Here is a 19929-nt window from a genome sequence, read left to right as displayed (position 1 = left end):
GTGCCACAAGTACTCCTTTTCTTTTTGCTAAAAATGTGTCAGTCTCAACAGGAACATCAAAGTCTGTGCATCGTGGCATATATAGTCTGTGGCTGGCTGCGCACATCTCAAATAGCACTGACTAGATGAGTGGGCCCCAGTGCTTCTGAAGGAGTGAATAAAGGACAGACAGATAGGTGTATTAGTTTTGACAATATGGCGAAGGTCTGAAAAAAGCAGCAGTCTATGATCCCATGCTGGGTATTTACAGCTTCTTGCATGTGAGAGAAGATACAGGATAGGTATCTGATTGATCAAGTGACAGAAACTATTGCTCCTATTAATATAACTGCAGCCCAGATGAAAGAAAGGTATCAGAGACTTTGCAAAAGTCAGCTGTTATCTTCTGAGGTCCCAGAAATGGGCCAGGTGCTCACAAAACAAGTGAAGATACTCTCCCTGCCCCCTTTTAATTACTGCTCTGGGCATTAGCAGCACTATGCTTGTCTTTGGAAGACTGCCTCCAAAGCAAATGATTTTAAAATCAGAGCACTTAGGATGGAAAAGATTAGATTTGGGAGTAGGGGATGTAACCCTCTCCACCCACCCTCTCCAACAATCCAACCTATGTCATAAGGATTTGTCCCTCTGCATACTTTTATAACATATTCTGGGTCAGGAGGAGCTTATGGACCAGAGAGTGACTGCTGTGAATGTTTGTCTTTCACTCTGGGAATTGCTTTCATAGGCGCTAACATCATGGTAACTTTGCTGAAGTTTATTCTATGCTGCTTTGCCTTATAAATTCTATCTAATCACCACTTTCCGCGTACCATAATACATACCCCTCTTTTTCCTCATCTTTATTTGTCGATCCCTTAAGTGACACAGATCATCTGTGTGAAACACAAGGCTTGTCTACATGGATGTCTAGTTTGCTGCAAGCTGGGGTGTGCATTTACCCCATGCTAACCCTCTTTCAAAAAGGACTAGATCAGAGCTCACTAATGAACTGTTAATGCACGTCAGTAGGGTTCACATGGACAGCTAGTCTGCGGGAGATTAGTATGAAGCAGACCGACTCCCCAGCTTGCTGCGAACTACTTGTTCATGTAGACAAGCCCACAGTGTCCAACGCAGTTTCTTTGCTTTATCTGTTTTCACTGTGAGTTGGAGACTTTTTCCCATTTTGAACACCCCTGCCTGAGTAATGTGGATTTCACTCATCTCCAGGAATTGTTTCAATTTAGCATGTTGCTTAGCAACCATGCATTACTAGATCATTCCATTGCTTCACAGTACTTTATGATCTATGCATCGTTTTTGCTCCTTCCAAAAGACTGCTGATTGTTCTTCAAGCTCCAGATCACAAATGGAAAGTGGTGAACCCTCTGGGACAGAAAATGGGCAGTGCTTTCACTAGTGTTTATAAGGGCACCTTATGTATGCAAAATACAACCTTCAGGAGCGTCATTGGATATAGTCATGATGGAAACAGACGTAACCGCAGGATGCTTCTTTTCTTGGTGGTGGTGGCACTCTTTTGAGCCAAAAGGAATAGTCAGAGTTCACGGGGTATAATGAAGAAGAAAGAGATTAAATTAAGCAAGGGAGAATTTAGGCTCAATAGCAGAATGAATGTCTAACAGTAGGGCCTACTAGACAGTGGAACAATTTCCCAAGGAAAATAATTTATAAGCAGACTGGAGATTATATTCTAGCAGTTGGGAATTCTGAACAGTCTAGGGCAGTGGTTCTCAAAGCCGGTCCGCTGCTTGTTCAGGGAAAGCCCCTGGCACGCCGGACCAGTTTGTTTACCTGCCATGTCTGCAGGTTCGGCTGATCGCGGCTCCTACTGGCCACGGTTTGCCACTCCAGGCCAATGGGGGCTGCAGGAAGTGGCGCAGGCCATCAGAGGAGTGAAGTTTTGGAATAGCCTTCCAAGGGAAGCACTGGGGGCAAAAGACCGATCTGGCTTCAAGATTAAACTCAATAAGTTTATGGAGGAGATGGTATGATGGGATAACATCAGTGGTGAGCTGGAGCCAGTTCGCACCGGTTTACGCGAACCAGTTAGTAAATTTAGAAGCTGGTTTAGAACCAGTTGTTAAAGGGTTGGGCAAACTCCAGCCCGCGGGTCACATCTGGTCCCACAGGACCGTCCTGTCTGGCCCGCCTGAGCTCCTGGCTGGGAGGCTCCCCTTGAGAATCCCTTTTTACTCACCCGGCAGCGCTCCTGGTCTTCGGTGGCACTTCGGCAGTGGGTCCTTCACTCACGTCGTGTCTTTGGCAGCACTTCGATGGCGGGTCCCTCAGTGCCACCAAAGACCCAGAGCGAGTGAAGGACGTGCCGCTGAAGACCCGGAGCAACTGAAGGAACTGGTTCTTCAGATTTTGGCCGCTGATCACTGGATAACATGATTGTGGCCATTAATTGACTTTTAACTATTCATGGTAAATAGGCCCAATGGCCTGTGATGGGATGTTAGATGGGGTGGGATCTGAGTTTCTACAGATAATTCCTTCCCGGATATCTGGCTGGTGAATCTTGCCCACATGCTCAGGGTTCAGCTGATTGCCATATTTGGGGTTGGGAAGGAATTTTCCTCCAGGGCATATTGGAAGAGGCCCTGGGGGGTTTTCGCCTTCCTCTGTAGCATGGGGCACGGGTTACTTGCTGGAGGATTCTCTGCACCTTGAAGTCTATAAACCATGATTTGAGGACTTCAATAGCTCAGACATAGGTGAGAGGTTTATTGCAGGAGTGGGTGGGTGAGATTTGGTGGCCTGCATTGTGCAGGAGGTCAGACTAGATGATCATAATGGTCCCTTCTGACCTTAATATCTATGAGTCTATATCTATATGTACAGCTAGATACATAGCATTTTGCAATTCCCCATCGTTCAGGGGAAATTATGTTTGGAAGTGATTTAAGGATTCTTGTTCTTCCAGTTGCGGGGGAGGGGGCATATTCTCGGGGCAGAGTTGAAATCACTGCACTTTCTACCCATAGCTCTTAGCAACAGCAGCCTGCTACAGGAATACTATAGCCGTGTACCTTGGGAGACCAGCAGGTACCATAGTTTAGAAAAGAAAATGGGAGGTTTTGATGATAGGGTGAAAATATTCAACCCTCCTAAACTGATGAGAAAGACAGTGAAAACCCATGCGGCAATGCCTGATACTGCTTCACCACAAAGAAAAAATAATAATAATAGTAGAAATAATCTCTCTCCAGCTGCACCTAATGAGGCTTCAATTGGACTTATGGGTTCTGGTGAAGTCACAGAAACCACAAGACTCAAGCTCATATGCTTGTCAGAACCTCAGCATGGAATCCCAGTCTTAATATATGTACTTTAGGGGGTATTGTTTATGGATGAATATTAGCCAGACCTAAAATTAACCTTGTGCTTGAATTAACATCTCCTTCTCTCTCATTTATCTGTCTTAGGTCCCCCTGCTGTATTAGTACTGTAGTACTTCTTCACAGCCTCCTCCCACACCTCATTTCTGATCCTTTTTACCATTTTATTTAAGTTTCTTATTAGCCAGTAAGATATTGTAAATAAAACATCAATGGGCTTGATTCTTCATTGCCTTATATCTTGGGTAGTCATTTATATCTGTGCCGAGAGGGTGTACATTGTTACCACTCTAAGCTGATAGCATTTTGCACCCATTTTGCACAGATGTCCTTGAGTACAGTGCAGGGGAGAATCAGGTCCAAGGAGGCTTTCTAGGATACTGTTGTCAATGGGCCAAATGCCAAGCTCCTTACCTGATTTGCTTCAATGCCAAGTAATTATTGAATCAGCATTTGCAGAGGAAGACTCTTTTTACACCCATTTTCTAAGCTTGCACAGAAATCACCATCCTTTAGAAGCTTTCTTGCGTCTGTAACCATATAGCACTCAGTCATTTCAAGAATGACCAGAAACCTTTCATTCTTACGCAGAAGCCCCTTGCGCTCCTTAGTTACCTTGAAAGTAAAGGCACTGACTGTTCTTAGCATTCTATAGTTCACAAAACTACTTCAGCTGTTAGTCCTGATGTAATGCTGCATGCAGGAAAAGCTCATTACCAGTTTGTGCTTCTGCAAATCAAGTTACATAGGCTGTTGAAATAATCACATACAGAGAAAGGTTATTGTTGTTCATTTGTTTTGAATACCCACTGATGATAACATCAGATTCACCAAAAGCCTTTAATTTGAGCACCACAATATCCACTACATTAAAAAAAAAGCACCTCAAAACACTATCTTTTCCTACAAAAGAATAAAGCATTAGTTTTGTGTGATAACAATATGAGTGCTGAGACCAAAAATTCGAACAGGATTTTGCCTGAATAAAAACTAACTATGAAGTACAGTAGTTGTTCCATGGAAATTAATGAATGGAGAGAACCTAGGGTGAAAGCCCCTCTGAAGTCAATGACAAAACTCCTATTTACTTTAATAGGGGTAGGTTTTCGACCCAACCTCTCCCCATATAATTTGGTGGGGAAAAAGTTAGCGCACAGGAGATATGGATGGGTTCTATCGTCAGCTCTGTCACAGACTTCCTTTGTGATCTTGAGCAGTTATTTAGTCTCTCTGTGCCTTCCTTTTTCCATCTGTAAAATGGAGGTAAGAGAACTTAGTTTCACAACACCCAGTTAATTCAGTCATATCTATGAAGTTCATAAGATCATCAGATGGAAGGCATATAGAAGTGAAAACCATTGTTTTTTATGACTAGTATACCCCAATTGCAGTATGTTTATGCACATTGTATGTTTTTTTAGTGGCTCACAGTGCAAACCTTCATATCACAGGGTTTACTACTCACTGTTGGAGCACCTCCTTGCGGCCACATCTGGGGATTAGCTCCTGAACATTAACATCAAGTTTTTCACCACAAGGTTTAACGGTACCACCAAAATTTTCAGCACAAATGGGCATTTACAAGTATCTTTGTCATACAACACCTTCTGTTTAGACAGTCTGGTTTGTTCAGTACCCATTGTGTCCTTTAATTCCTTCCTGTACCCTTGCATGTAAATGGGTACTGGCTTTCCTTTTACTACAGTGTTCCGCATAAGTTTTTAATCCAAGCATATCTTTGGGGCTTTGGTATTTAGGGTTTGGTGAGGTAAGGATGCAGGGGTACCCTGCATACTGGCAGGCCCCTTATGGAGCTGTCTCCCTGCCCCAGGGCTGTGCATATGCAAAAAGCCCATTTCCCCTCTTGGGGTCACCCTGTGGGTGAGTCCTTCCCATCCCCCTTTCTGGAGGATTGGGACTTGAGCTCTCTTGGTTAAAGGAAAAGGAGTACTTGTGGCACCTTAGAGACTAACCAATTTATTTGAGCATAAGCTTTCGTGAGCTACAGCTCACTTCATCAGATGCAACTGTATCTCACAAAAGCTTATGCTCAAATAAATTGATTAGTCTCTAAGGTGCCACAAGTACTCCTTTTTTTTTTGCGAATACAGACTAACACGGCTGTTACTCTGAAACCTTGGTTAAAGGAATCTACCTGCTGATTAGGGTTAAATGTTTCGATCAGCAGGGCCTCAGCTGTTTGCTCTATGTTGTCAGCTAGGGGCAAAGCTTCCTCCTCCCTGTCAGCCAGGTAATTTGCATGTTCCCAGACATACTGCTGGTTGTTTGGATGTGGATTTAAAACCACTGTAAACTCTAATACTGGGCTCTGCCATAAAGAGACAGCATCAATTTCTGCCAGCATGTTAAAACTGATGTCTCGGTGACTTACAGTTACCAACTTCTGCTTCCACAAGGAATCAGATGTGTCTGAACCCCACTAGGGTACTACAAAGATGTCTTCACTGGCATCTGGCAGTCTACTCTCAGAATTTGAGACACAGGCTGATTGCCTGGATGGACAGGTGCTGAATCAGCCACGCTATCCTAGGTATTTGCCCACGTGGGATCAGCATGAGGATATTCATGTGCGAACAACATTACTTCCTCAAGATGCTGAGTAGGCAAAGACAACTGGTTACAGGGCTGCCTACATTCCATAAAATTCCCTTTTCCCCTTCTGAGGCCCCTTTTGAGAAACCTTCCTCAGTGGTCTGTAAAGTGAGTTCAGAGGGACTGTGCTCATTTGCAGAACTCTGGCAGTTAGCACTTGGAACAATTCTCTCAGCAGGCAATCTGCTACAATGGTCCCATCAGGAGTTAATTGGGCCAAATAACTCCCATACCCTTCAGGCACAACTACTTACTTGCAAACCTCACCAGGAAGCATTTTTCCTGAAGGAGCTTCCCCAAACAATAATCCATTTTTCATTAAGCTTTGATAAAAATGCAATACTGTTTAAACATGCTGGGCCTTATTCTCATTTACACCACTCTGGCAATGTAAAGGTACCTTAAAGTGGGTGTACATTTCATTTGTTTCCCCTGAAAGGCATCTTTATGCTGCCAAAATGGTTTAAATGAAAATCAGGCCCACAACTATTTAAACCTCCCATATGTGTTTGTATATAAATAGATCCATGATATGGGGGTGTACCTGCTGTAATTCTTTGTGTGTGTGTGTGTGCAATTATCAGATTAGATCAAACACTTGCATGCTTGAAATTAGCAAGTTTAATTAATAAATGTATCCCCAGGCGTTTGATGTGTAATACTTGCAGAGATGGCACATAGCAGATGTGCATGAGCTACAGTTGTCCAAGTAATGGGATTATGTCTAGTTTAGTAGCTGTGGTACCTGAACTAATTTGTTGAAAGTCATTCCATATCGAGTACATAATACTCCATATTTCCATATTTCATGTGAAATTCATTTTTACAGAAAGGGACAACCTAGGCCTTCAGGTAGGACTTTCTTTTTCTTTGTTGACCTGAATGGACAAAAGATTAAATGTATTTGGAAATCTTATTTAGGATATTGGTCCTATAATAGGCAAAGTAGAATTTGAAAAGATGAGAGAGCTGCGGGAGGGGCTAGAAGTGGCTATAGCCCAAAATTTGCCTTATCTCTCCCGTAGCCACCCCTCCCAGCACAAAATTCAACCGTTATGCAGAAGAAAGGGTGGTATGGTATGGTATTGCCACGCTTACTTCTGTGCTCCTGCTGGCAGCTGCACTGCCTTCAAAGCTGGGTGCCTTGCCAGGAGCAGTGGCTGCCACTCTCTAGCCACCCAGCTCTGAAGGCAAAGTGGAGAAAGCGGCAGCAGCTAGCCAGGCACCCAGCTCTGAAGGCAGCGCTGCCATCAGCAGCAGCAGAGAAGTAAGGGTGACATATTGAGCACGGGGAAGGGGTGGGGGCATGGAAATAACAACAAATGGGAGGAGGGAGCATGCCGGGAGAGAGATTGGGAGGAGTGTGCATAAGGGAAGGGGATCACAGACGGGGAAAGGGGAAGCATTCATAGGGGAGGGGGATCACGGAGGGGGGAGGAGGGCCTTGGTTAGGGGAGGGGAATCACAGCAGGGGAAGGATGCATAGGGGAGGGGGCAACATTGACAGAGGAAGGGGGGCATGGTTAGGGAAATAGGGAACATGGACAAGGGGTGGAGAGCCCCAAACAGAGGAAGTGTGGGTGGGGGTGGAGTTCCAGACAAGCAGGCATCATGCAAGGTGGGGACTGCCACGTGGTGGAGTGGTAACGCTCAGCCCAGTGCAGGACACTGCATGCTGTAAGTGTGGCACAGGGATGGGGGGCTGTGGCAGAGTTGGGAGCTCAGGGGATGCTGCTGCTGTTAGTGGGGTGGGTAGGGGCCAGCAGACACCATGAGGGGTCCAGTCCCACCACTGTGGCAGTCTGAGGGCACCAGTAGCAGGCTTGCCAGGCACTGAGCTGAGCTGTGTTGCAGGGCGGGAGGTGTGAGGTGTGCAGAGCTGTCCTCAAGCTGCACGTCTGGAGGCCAGGCCAGCTTCAGGCCCCTTCCCATGAAGAGGCAGCAAGGGGCTGGAGCCCTGCACGGGGGCAGGAGCACCTCAGTGCTCCCATATGTGTGCCCACAAGATGTAAAGTGCAGCCCCTGCAATTTTCTGTCTAGCCCACATCATACACACACACACCTGGGAAGAGGCTGGCACTGCTCCTGAGAGTTTTTCTTGGTTTGGCAAAGGCAGAGCTCAGAGAAAGGAGGCGGATGGGGGAGCTAGAAGCAAAAGGAAAGAAATGATTCTGATTAGTTAGAAAATACACATTTAAAGTCAATAAAATTTAAATTTTAGCTCCAAATTAAAATTAAGAGGGAACCAAACTGCTCAGGAGATTGGCAATGGGGTAGGGATCCTTTCACGTCTAGGTCACCAATTCTAATCTAGCCCATAGTAGTAGTCATGAACACAGGTCATGGCTATTTGATGACACACACAAAAGACATTTTCTACACTAGAGCTCTTGTCATCTAAGTCAAACAGACACAAGGTAGACAACACACACTGGAAAGCCCAGATGAGGGAATAACTACAGTCAGGAGGGTTTTTTATTCTTATTTTATGTTTTATATTATGTACTGCTTGAGGGCATCCTGGAAGGCAAGGAGACTTTAGAAGACACATGAATGAAAAAGTAATTAGTGGCTTGGCTATGCACAATGAGTTATTGGCCTCAATCCACTTCTTAAGGTCACAGTCACATGTCCCGATCACATAAATTGCCATCACAATTGGTATTAATTAGTATGTTTATTTCAGTCTCATAGAGAAGCCAAAGATTTAGTGGTCATGGAGGCTGAAATCCCCAAAGAGACCTATGGGTTCCCTATTTGATGTATCGCAGTGTATTGTGCTATTGGGCCTGTATTTAAAAATGTAAGGACCCTGAAAGAGGGACACTATATTGAGATTCTTGCTGACACAAGAGCAGGGGTGAAAATAACTTAAATGACTTACCGGTACACAGGGCGGACAGGGTCCGGGGCAAGGCGGTGGGAGGGGGATGGCTCTGCGTCCCTGGAAGGGGCGGGGACTCAGGTGGAAGGGGCAGGGTTGGGGCCAAAATCCCACACAAGGAAGTGGGAAAGGTGCCTGCACCTTAGATGGGCAGTATTCCATGCTCCGAGTTACCAGCAAGGTGTCATGGCTGGGTTGTGGGCAGCCAAACCTAGAAGTCGAAGCCAGAGTCCACAATCTTGAGACAGGAGTCAAGAGTCGGCTGGGTTGGGATACTGGGAGGTCAGAGGCAGGAGACAGACAAACTGGCAGTCGAAAATCACATGTCAGATGCCAGGAGATCAAGCTGGGTCAGAATGCCAGGAGATCAATCGGGGGAAGCAGGAGCAGATATAGCTAGCAGGAAGCACAGGGGGCACAGTCTGGACCAAGCTGAAACCCAGTTGTTCAGATGGCTTCCTGTTCCTGATGCTAGCTTAAGTAAGGCCAGCAGGTCCATCAGCCACTCAGGGACTCAACCACTCAGACCTCGGGGCAGAGCCTCACACTGGGCTGGGCTTCATGGGTTTCAGGTAAACTATTGCCAGCAGGCTGCCAGGTGGAGGGTTGGAACATAGCTGCTCCCATGACCCTTGCAGGCCCTGGTTTGAGACCTGTGGGTCATGACAAAAGGGATTGGTATGAAGAAGTAGGCATTCTCCTCCCCCTCCCCTGCTGATCAGAAATGGGAGGAGCATGCTGCACCATAGGAGATGTATAGGTGGTGTGCTAGGGTAGTCAGCACACCTCTTGGGGACTTGGGCAATATTGCATTCCCTCTTCTCTGCTCTCCTTACAGTGGGAAGGGCACAGTGTAATTTTTCTAAGCCATTCTATGTTTGTATCTTCTTACCCAGCTCTCTGTGTTACTATATTTTGGCAATTTTGTCGTCTTGATTTTAGATGAAGATCTTTGACAAAAATAAAGATGGACGACTGGATCTGAATGACTTGGCAAGGTAGATATTAATGGTACTGTTATGATTTAGTGGCTCCTAGCAGCAGACCTGGGCAAGCTGATGGTTTATACAGCAGAGGCCTGAGTTTGAATTCTTCCTATGTTTCAAGTGACATTAGGCAGTCTAGGTGTTTCTATAGCATGGTCCCCATCACCACAGCATCCAAGTGCCTGATGCATTAGAGCTCTAAGGAATGCCAGGATTTGCCTCCCCCTCTCTAACATGCCCTAGAATACTTTGTACTGGCTGAAGAGGTGCTTCAAAGGAGGTGACATGGCAGCAGATGGAAAGTATTAGAAGGTTCTGGACTGTGTATATAGAAGTGCAGTCAAGGAATAACTAAATATATAGAGAGAGGTGCCTTGATGTCACCTCTGCCCATATAGATATATATAAAGTGCCTCCCTTGTAACATGCATACTTAAAGCTGTCTCTTAATGAGGAGAAAATGTATTTATTTATTTATTTATTTATTTTATATATATATTCAGCTATGCCTTGCCTGCAGCTCTATACACAGTCCAGAATCTTTTAATACTTTTCCTTAGCTGCTATGTTACCTCCTTTGAAGCACCTTTTCAGCCACTACAAAGTGTATGTGTCTGTCTGTATGTATGTATGTGTATATATATATATATATATATTTTCACTTGTGCCTTGACCTCACCTCTATCCATGCACTCCAGAATCCTTTAATGCTTTCCATTAACATTTAGCTGAGAATAATAACCCAGAATTCTTTAATACTTTACTTTCTGAGACACACATTGAGAGAGAGAGAGAGAGAATGAAAAATACCATAGGGAGGCCATTATTCCAGCTTCCTCTTAGATATGGCTCTGTAAGTGGTCTGCTGATAACACATATCTGACTCTTAGTAAAATGAGTTTAGTAGATTCCCTCCAGCTTAGAGTGAACATTTGTCATTTGTCACATCCCAAAACCTCCAGTGAGGGCACAATTTGACATAATTGGCATCCTGTGCTCAGGAGAATCCCAGAGCTGGAATAGTAGCTGGAAAGAAGGGCTTTTAGTAGTGCTTTAAGGGGAAATTTGTACATTGTCAGTGCTCAAGACAGTATTACTTTGCCCTTCACTTTCACAACCAGGGAATTCATCCATGAGAAGATCTCTCTCTCTCTCTGTGTCATATATGTATTCCACTGATTCCACTTTAAAGAGCTAGAGAGAGAATTTCCTTTAATTCAGTGCAGCAATCCAGTTACAGAGGAGTAACTGGACAGTAGCTCTCACTTTTAAGGCTAACTGCCTCCACTAGGACTAGTCCTACCACTGGAAATGTTCTGTAAAGGTCATTAACATAAAGAAGTCCATTTTCAGAGCAGTGAGCCAAAGGATTCGTACTACAACTCCCCACAAACAGAGAGGGATTTATGGTCACATCACCCATAGATCTCTCTGAAAGTACCTCCTTCTTAAGACTGCTATAACCTACAATTTTGCCTTCTGGAGAAGTAGAACTAATGCGATAACCAAAAAGATCATAATTTAGATCTCTCCCTTTAGGATTTTGGCACTTCAGGAAAATTTCCTCCTTCAATTTAAGATGGATGTAAGTAGCACTATTTTCTAATGCATTCATTCTGCTTTCTTCAGCTGAGATAACTCAGCCTTACCTCAACCCATTATCATTTTTTCCCCTGCATTCAGGCTTGTAGTACAGAAGAAAGGAAGAACGATTTTGAGAAAATCTTTGCACACTACGATGTTGTGAGTTCTGTGGGGTGTTTTATTACACTGCAGTTTAAGTGGCACATCTGGACTTGCGCTCACATTCATAGAATATCAGGGTTGGAAGGGACCTCAGGAAGTCATCTAGTCCAACCCCCTGCTCAAAGCAGGACCAATCCCCAATTTTTGCCCCAGATCCCTAAATGGCCCCCTGAAGGACTGAGCTCACAATCCTGGGTTTAGCAGGCTAATGCTCAAACCACTGAGCTATCCCTCATTGGGTGATGCTCCATTGTTCAGGGGAAGCAGTGTTTATAGAATCACAGAAGCAATGCTGGCCTTAGCTCTGGGCCCTTCAAGCAGTTTTGCACCACATGCATGTCTCACCCCATCAAACAGAATGCCACCTTCAAAACCCCATTCATAGCTCTTTTGACTGCAGCACCAGTGGGGCACAGTAGAGACTGAATTCCCTAATTGTCCTATCTCACTTGGAAAGCGGCACTTCAGTGCCATTTCCTGCCTTCACAGGACTTGTAGGGTAGTCACCACAGAGCCTCACAAACAGCTGAGGGAAGATGTCACCACAGTTGGAGGGGAGAGGAGAAATCACAGGTGATGGTTTGGGGGATAGGATTTTATGGATACATAGAGTTTTGGGGACCTGATGGGTAGAAAATATTACTATATTTCTGACTTGGTGAAATGCCTTTAATGTTTCCTCTGTCTTTCAGAGTAAAACAGGAGCACTGGAAGGTCCAGAAGTGGATGGGTTTGTCAAAGATATGATGGAGCTTGTCAAGGTGGCTTCAGGATTCTTTGCATTTATTGTTTCCCGTATTTTTTATAGGAATGACATGTTCCTGATTTGCACAAACCTTTGAAAATCTGGAATCAGATTTAGTCATAAGATGAAATTAATTTCATGGTCTCAGCATGAACACTATTGGACATTTGTCCAAGTCACACTAACACTGTCAGACATACAGTCTGGTATAATTCAAAATGACCAGCAGTTTCTTCTTAATAGACACCTAAGATAGTTTATGTTCTAAATTAGACAGACAATGCAGTTTGACAAACACTAGTTGAAGGTTCAGTCTCTGACTGGTACATATACACACTTTTTTCTTTGGTCAAGTTCATGTAGGATTCAATGATTGAAGGGCACTGATTTAGCTGTCAGAGGTAAGGGGGAAAGAGGGGAATCCTGCATAGACAGTACCTGGCTATGTCTTTTCTTATCAGTTCTATTATGAGTGCAAAGGAGCCCAATCCTATGAGGTGCTGAATGTTCAGTTCCCAGTGAAGTCATAAGTAGAGTGAGTGAATAATTGATTTTTTCGATTTGGTGGCCAAACCAAATCACACAGAATGTTTCAAATGTTGATTTGAAATGACATTTGCTCCAGGTAACACTGAGGTGATGGTAGTAGGTGGGTAGAACAACCAGAGGAAATGGTGGAGATTACATCACTTCCTTCAATTACAGGATCTTACCCACCTTTTATTACTGTGGTTTGCAGTCCAGTGGGGGAGGGGATGTTAATCAAGTCTTCAGGTGTTATTGGATGTGCAACCCTGGTCAAGACCTTGTCTACACTAAAAATGGTTTGCTGATATAGCTATCCTGGCAAACTGCCATAGTGGGGACCAGTTTATACCAGCTAAAGAGAGCTTTTGCTGGTATAGCTTCGGTGAATGAAATAAGCAAGCTATGCCAGCAAAAGCACTTTTTTGTAGTATAACTGCATCTACACGAGGGCTTTTACAGACATGTCTATGTCAGTTAGGAGAGTGATTTTTTTTTCACTCTCCTAACCAACATAGTTATATCAGAAAAACTTAAGTGTAGCACAGATTCAGATTCCATTTGTGCTTGCCAGGAAAGTGATAATCTTTTCTTTAGATGTGGCCCTTGCCATAATTGTCCATGTCTTTGCTATCTCCATATTGAATTAGTACATATGTGTTCTGCATAGAGCTACATGTGAAAATCATCTGGACTCTTCAGCTAGTGCAGGCAATGCCCTGCCTGTTTACTGGTGCATCTCACAGACAGCAGATTATAACTGCACTGACTTCCATTTCGTTTCCAGGTGCAATTTGAACTGTTGATTTTGACCAACACAGTTTCAATCTTGGCAACCTTAGGGTATGTCTACACTGCAAAAAAAAAACACGGCAGCAAGTCTCAGAGCCCAGGTCAGTTGACTCAGGTTCATGCTATGGGGCTAAAAATAGCAGTGTAGATGTTTGGGCTCAGGCTGGAGCCCCGGCTTTGAGACCTGACAAGGCAGGAGGGTCTGGGAGCCCAGGCTCCAGCCCAAGCCCAAACATCTAGACTGCTATTTTTAGCCCTATAGCACGAGTTCCACAAGCCCAAGTCAGTTGACCTGGACTCTGAGACTCACTGTGTAGACGGACCCTTAGAGGCTTTCCATATGAAACTGCATTTGAGATATGCTTCAGCTAAGAGCTACCCCAGTTTAGAATCATCATCAGAGTTTGAACTTTCAGCATTGCAGCACAGACTGCTCCTACTTGAGCTACAGGGCTAACTGTATTTGCTGGCAGCAAGGGAAGGTTGTTTGAGAATGGTTGTGGGGGAAGTCCAGCTTGGCCGAGTGCTCTACGTGTTCCCCACCCCTGGAGTTTGGAGAACTCCTGTCCTATGTGTTGTCCCCAGAGGGGGGAATGGCTTTTGGTGCCATGTGCTGGGTTTTGGTGGATGGCTGAAGGAAGCCCAGCCAGTCTGTCTGTCTCTTCCCTCCCAGGAGTTGGGGGAGCTCCTGACCCATGTGGTAAACCTAAGGGAAAGGACGTAAATGGACCACTGGGGCCGTGCTCTGGATCAAGAAGTTAATAGAGAGGGAGCCTGCCTGACCAGTCTTCCCTTCCCCCTTCCTCTACCTACAGTTAGTCCAGTACTTTGCTGGTGTTCCCATTGCAGCATGTGCTGGTACTGCTGCTTTGGTCCAGCCTGGGAATGTGCAATGACTTTGGCATGTTACCAAAACTTTCCTGAGGAATGTCAGAGAGAGAAAGGAATTGGCAGTTTTAACACTTTGTACCTCAGCAAATTCTGAATGGCGTGTCCTGAGAGAAAGAAAAGGCACTTGTGTAGCCCAAGAGGATTTCCCCTGCCAAATATCAAAGGTGTTCTGCAAACAATGGAGGTGGGGAAGCTTCTCAAAGAAAAGGTCCCAGGTATTCTTTATAATGGAAAGTGCTAGGCAGCCTAAATATAGGGGGGTTGTTACCAGCTCCTCCTATAATAAAGTGTAGTTAATCAGGAGCGTATCTTATATCAGTTAAGAATCAGAACTAGTCTTTTATATTGACTGTGCGTATCCAGAGACTAACCATATGGATTGGATATGATGCCATCTGCCTTTCAATATCTGAAAGGCTGATGAACATCAGTTCTTGTTCTTCCATAACCTGTACTCCATCAACTCTCAATCTTTTTCGTCCCACCATTTACACACAGTTAACTGTTGGCTGCCTTTTAGCCTTGTGTATGTGTAGCCAATAACAACAACCACAACAACAACGAAAATAGCAGATACCACTTATCCATGGAAATATATAAAATGTACTTTTGTAAATTGGTCTCAGATGAGCAGATACGCTTTCAATAACCTGTTTTCCACATTTGCCACGGTGCCTGAAAAGGTTGTGAAGACCTTAGTAACCAGGACAATGACTGAAACAAAGAAAAGAAGACACTTGGTCATGTGCTGTGGGAACATTCTTCCCTCAAGGGATTTCTTCATCATCATCTTCCTCTTTGTAACCATGGCTGAATCTGATATTTTTGACACCACAAATTCTGTTCTCATTGTGAGACTGTGAGAACAAAAGAAAGATGTTAATGCAAAGAAATGATACAGCACTATTGCAATACAATGGAAATGTAGCCATTAAACTAAGTCTTCTAAAGTGTGTTAGCCAGCCCATGGTATTTCAGGATTGTTTAGAGCAATAGAATTAGTCTGGCACATAGTACTAACTTAGAGAATATTTATCTATCACACACATTCCACAAGGCACAATGTTTGTGCAAAAAAACAGGGTTAAAGTACAGGATTGGGAGTCAGGAGAGCTGGGTTCTGTGCACAGCTTCGCAGCATGTTTTGCTGTGTGATCCTAGATCATTTAACATCCTTGTGGCAGGGAGAACACCACAGCAGCCCAACACTTTAGCATTTAATTTCAGAAAGGGAGACTACACAAAAATGAGGAGGTTTTTTAAACAGAAATTACAGCACCAAAAGTTAAATCCCTGCAAGCTGCATGGAAACTTTTTAAAGTCACCATAATAGAGGCTCAACTTAAGTGTATACCCCATATTAAAAAACATAGTAAGAGAACCAAAAAAGAGCCACCATGGCTAAACAACAAAGTAGAAGAAGCAGTGAGAAGCAAAAAGGCACCCTTTAAAAAAATGGAAGTTAAATACTAGTGCGGAAAATAGAAAGGAGCATAAACTCTGGCAAATGAAGTGTAAAAATATAATTAGGAAGGCCAAAAAAGAATCTGAAGTACAGCTAGCCAAAGACTGAAAAAGTAATAGCAAAAAAATGTTTAAGTACAGGGGCAGGGGATTGGGGTGCAGGAGGGAGTGCGGGGTCTGGGAGGGAGTTTGGGTGTAGGAGGGGGATTCTCATCAGGGGCAGGAGGTTGGGGTGAAGGAGGCGGTGTGAGGTGTAGGCTCCAGCCAGGAGGCGCTTACCACAGGCGGCTCCTGGCTGGTGGCCTGCCTGCCTGCCTGCCTGCCAAAGCCCCAAGCTGCTCCTGGAAGCAGCTGGCTGCTAGCACGTCTTTGTGGCCCGTGGCAGGAGAGGGACAGCATGTCTCCATGCGCTGCCCGTGCCTGCAAGCGACGCCCCCATAGCTCCCATTGGCTGGTTCCCGGCCAATGGGCACTGCGGGGACGGTGCTGAGGGTGGGGGCAGCGTGCAGAGCCACCTGCCCCCTCCCCCCTTCGGGCCTGGGGCCACAGAGATGTGCTAGCAGCCAGCTGCTTCCAGGAGTGGCGTGGGGCCACGGCATGCAGGCAGCCTTCCTGAGCCCTGCTGCGCCACAGGACTGGCCCAGAGTTGGAGATCGCTGCCTGTGATTTATTTTTGCAGGGTCCCCCTTGAGCCAGGGCCCTGGGCTGCAACCCCTAAAGTCCCTGCCTTAATCTGGCCCTGGGACTAATAACTAAACTATCATTTAAATCAGCTTCTGTACCAAATGACTGGAGGATAGCTAATGTGACACCAATTTTTAAAAAGGACTCCAGAGGTGACCCCGACAATTACAGGCTGGTAAGCCTGACCTCAGTATTGGGCAAACTGGTTGAAACTATAGTAACGAACAAAATAGTCAGACATATAGATTAACATAATTTGTTGGGGAATAGTCAACATGTTTTTTGTAAAGGGAAATCATGCCTCACTAATCTACTAGAATTCTTTGAGGGGGTCAACAAGCATGTGGACAAGGGGGAACCAGTGGATATAGTGTATTTAGATTTTCAGAAAGCCTTTGACAAGGTCCTTCACCAAAGGCTCTTAAGCAAAGTAAGCAGTCATGGGATAAGAGGGAAGGTTCTCTCATGGTAACTGGTTAAAAGATAGGAAACAAAGGGTAGGAATAAATGGTCAGTTTTCAGAATGGAGAGAGGTAAATAGTGGTATCCCCCAGGGGTCTGTACTGGGACCAGTCCTATTTAACATATTCATAAATGATCTGGAAAAAGGGGTAAACAGTGAGGTGGCAAAATTTTCAGATGATACAAAACTACTCAAGATAGTTAAGTCCCAGGCAAACTGCGAAGAGCTGCAAAAGGATCTCTCAAAACTGGGTGATTGGGCAACAAAATGGCAGATAAAATTCAGTGTTGATAAATGCAAAGTAATGCACATTGGAAAGTATAAGCCCAACTATACATATAAAATGATGAGGTATAAATTAGCTGTTACCACTCAAGAAAGAGATCTTGGAGTCATTGTGAATAGTTCTCTGAAAACATCCACTCAATGTGCAGCAGCAGTCAAAAAAGCTAACAGAATGTTGGGAATCATTAAGAAAGGGATAGATAATAAGACAGAAAGTATCATGTTGCCTCTATATAAATCCATGGTACACCCACATCTTGAATACTGCGTGCAGATGTGGTCGCCCCATCTCAAAAAAGATATATTAGAATTGGAAAAGGTTCAGAAAATGGCAACAAAAATTATTAGGGGTATGGAACAGCTGCCATATGAGGAGAGATTAATAAGACTGAGACTTTTCAGCTTGGAAAAGAGACGATGAAGGGGGGCATATGATAGAAGTCTATAAAATCATGACTGGTGTGGAGAAACTACTCTGAAATAAGGAAGTGTTATTTAGTCCTTCTCGTAACACAAGAATGATGGGCTACCAAATGAAATTAATAGGCAGCAGGTTGAAAACAAAAGGAAGTATTTTTCCACACAACACACAGTCAACCTGTGGAACTCCTTGCCAGAGCATGTTGTGAAGGCCAAGACTATAACAGGGTTCAAAAAGAACTAGATAAATTCCTGGAGGATAGGTCCATCAATGGCTATTAGCCAGGATGGGCAGGGATGGTGTCCCTAGCCTCTGTTTGCCAGAAGCTGGGAATGGGCAACATGGGATGGATCACTTGGTGATTACCCGTTCTGTTCATTCCTTCTGGGGCACCTGGCATTGGCCGCTGTCGGAAGACTGGGCTAGATGGACCTTTGGTCTGACCCAGTATGGCAATTCTTACGTTCTTATCAGTCACTTATGCTCTGGGCGAAATACAGAAATTATGTTAGACTTCCTTATTTAGACTCCCTTAAATCTAATTAAACCCACTGTACCTACGTAGATCCACAAGACCTTTCCCTCATCCTTCTGTCCACTTCATTTGTATCTCCTCCCTCAATGTGTTGCATGTGCTTCAGTCATTCTGGAATTCCCATTGACACATGTTGTTAGAAAAATTACTTAGAGATTTTCTCTCCCAACAATGATTCTTTCTTTTGTCTCCAGCCCAGCATTAGTGGTGTGGACCTGGATAAGTTCCGTCAGATTCTGCTGCATCACTGTGATATGAACAAGGACGGAAAAATTCAAAAATCTGAACTAGCCTTGTGTCTTGGGCTTAAAATGAACCCATAGATTTGAATGTGCTTCACCTATTGTTTGCAATGTTTTCTTTGTAAGAACTTGCTGTTGCTGGTAGAACTCTTTCAGTCCTGTGTTAACAATCTGTGTGATAGGGCTGAACGTGGAAGATATAGGCACCTCACTGCTGTAATGAAAGTGCATTTGCACCAGGATGCCACGGAGTGGAGAATGCATGAAGGGCCTTTCAGTTCAATAACTAGATTCACATTGTTCAGTAGAAGAAATTACGTGTGGGGCCTCTGTATTTTTTACAAATAATGTCCATATCCACAGACATACCAGTTTATCAAAAATGGAGATGTCGTTCCATTACTTCCTTCATAAAATACTGCCACAATCAGTTCTTTGGAGTAGGATGAGTCTTTCCTTAAAATGTAAGATTAGTGCTCTCATGCTGTAGCTGCTTTCATTGTCTGATTTTTATGATGACTGCCTTCTATGTGAAGTCACGATATTTCTAAACATGAGCATTGTGCTTTACTTGTGCATACAACATTATAATACTGGATGGATTGCAGTTTATTTGTGCAAGAATAAAAACAGCAATTAAGAAAATACGATAAGATTGGTGCTTATGCATTACTTATGGGCAACCATACATCACAGTTTGATAGTCATACTATACTATGTATATGCTATCTGTCATCTCACAGTATTTATACTGAGCACATCAAGTGGAAAGATTCACATGGTTCAGTAGAAGAAATTACCTGTGGGGCCTGTGCATTTTTTATAAACAATGTCCATATCCATAAACATACCAACTGATCAAAAATGGGGAACACCATTCCATTACTGCCTTCATAAAATACTGCGACAATCTAGAGTAGGATGAGCCCTAGTGGATTTGTCAAGCCTTAGCTTTAAGTATGCCAGACAACAGAGTACAGTGGAAACTTCTCACAGAGAAATCACTGCACAAAATAATTTCACTCTGGGCCAAATCCTTTGTTTGACACAAATCTAAGTAAAATGGCTTTGTGCAGAGTTTCCCATTAAGGAGACTAAGGCTCAGAGTCAGCAAAGCACTTGCTCAACCTGAACTTTATTTTTTTAAATCAGTGGGTCTTAACCATGAGTTTACATGCTTTGCTGAACTGGGAACTAAATCCCTCCCTCCATGGCCTCCGTGACACTATTGGAGCCTTAGGGCCATAGCATCTGTTGCACTCTGTGATCTTCCATTTCAGGGGAACCAACCAGTGGATACATGTGG

At 44.1% G+C, this 19929-nt stretch overlaps 1 protein-coding gene across 1 annotated transcript in view; it reads left to right on the top strand.

Moving 5' to 3' along the window:
- SCGN (secretagogin, EF-hand calcium binding protein) overlaps positions 1–19252 on the top strand; it is a 52437-nt gene extending 33185 nt beyond the window's left edge. The window contains exons 7-11 of the mRNA XM_073329449.1: positions 9787–9842; positions 11370–11415; positions 11514–11573; positions 12269–12337; positions 18576–19252. Coding sequence (XP_073185550.1) covers positions 9787–9842; positions 11370–11415; positions 11514–11573; positions 12269–12337; positions 18576–18704 — 360 coding nt within the window. The 3' untranslated portion in view covers positions 18705–19252. The remainder of the gene's footprint in view (positions 1–9786; positions 9843–11369; positions 11416–11513; positions 11574–12268; positions 12338–18575) is intronic.
- Positions 19253–19929: the final 677 nt, after the last annotated feature.

This window comes from Lepidochelys kempii, chromosome 2 (assembly GCF_965140285.1).
Source record: "Lepidochelys kempii isolate rLepKem1 chromosome 2, rLepKem1.hap1, whole genome shotgun sequence".
In the NCBI taxonomy this organism is placed as follows: domain Eukaryota; kingdom Metazoa; phylum Chordata; order Testudines; family Cheloniidae; genus Lepidochelys; species Lepidochelys kempii.
This window is presented reverse-complemented; position numbering and strand designations above follow the sequence as displayed.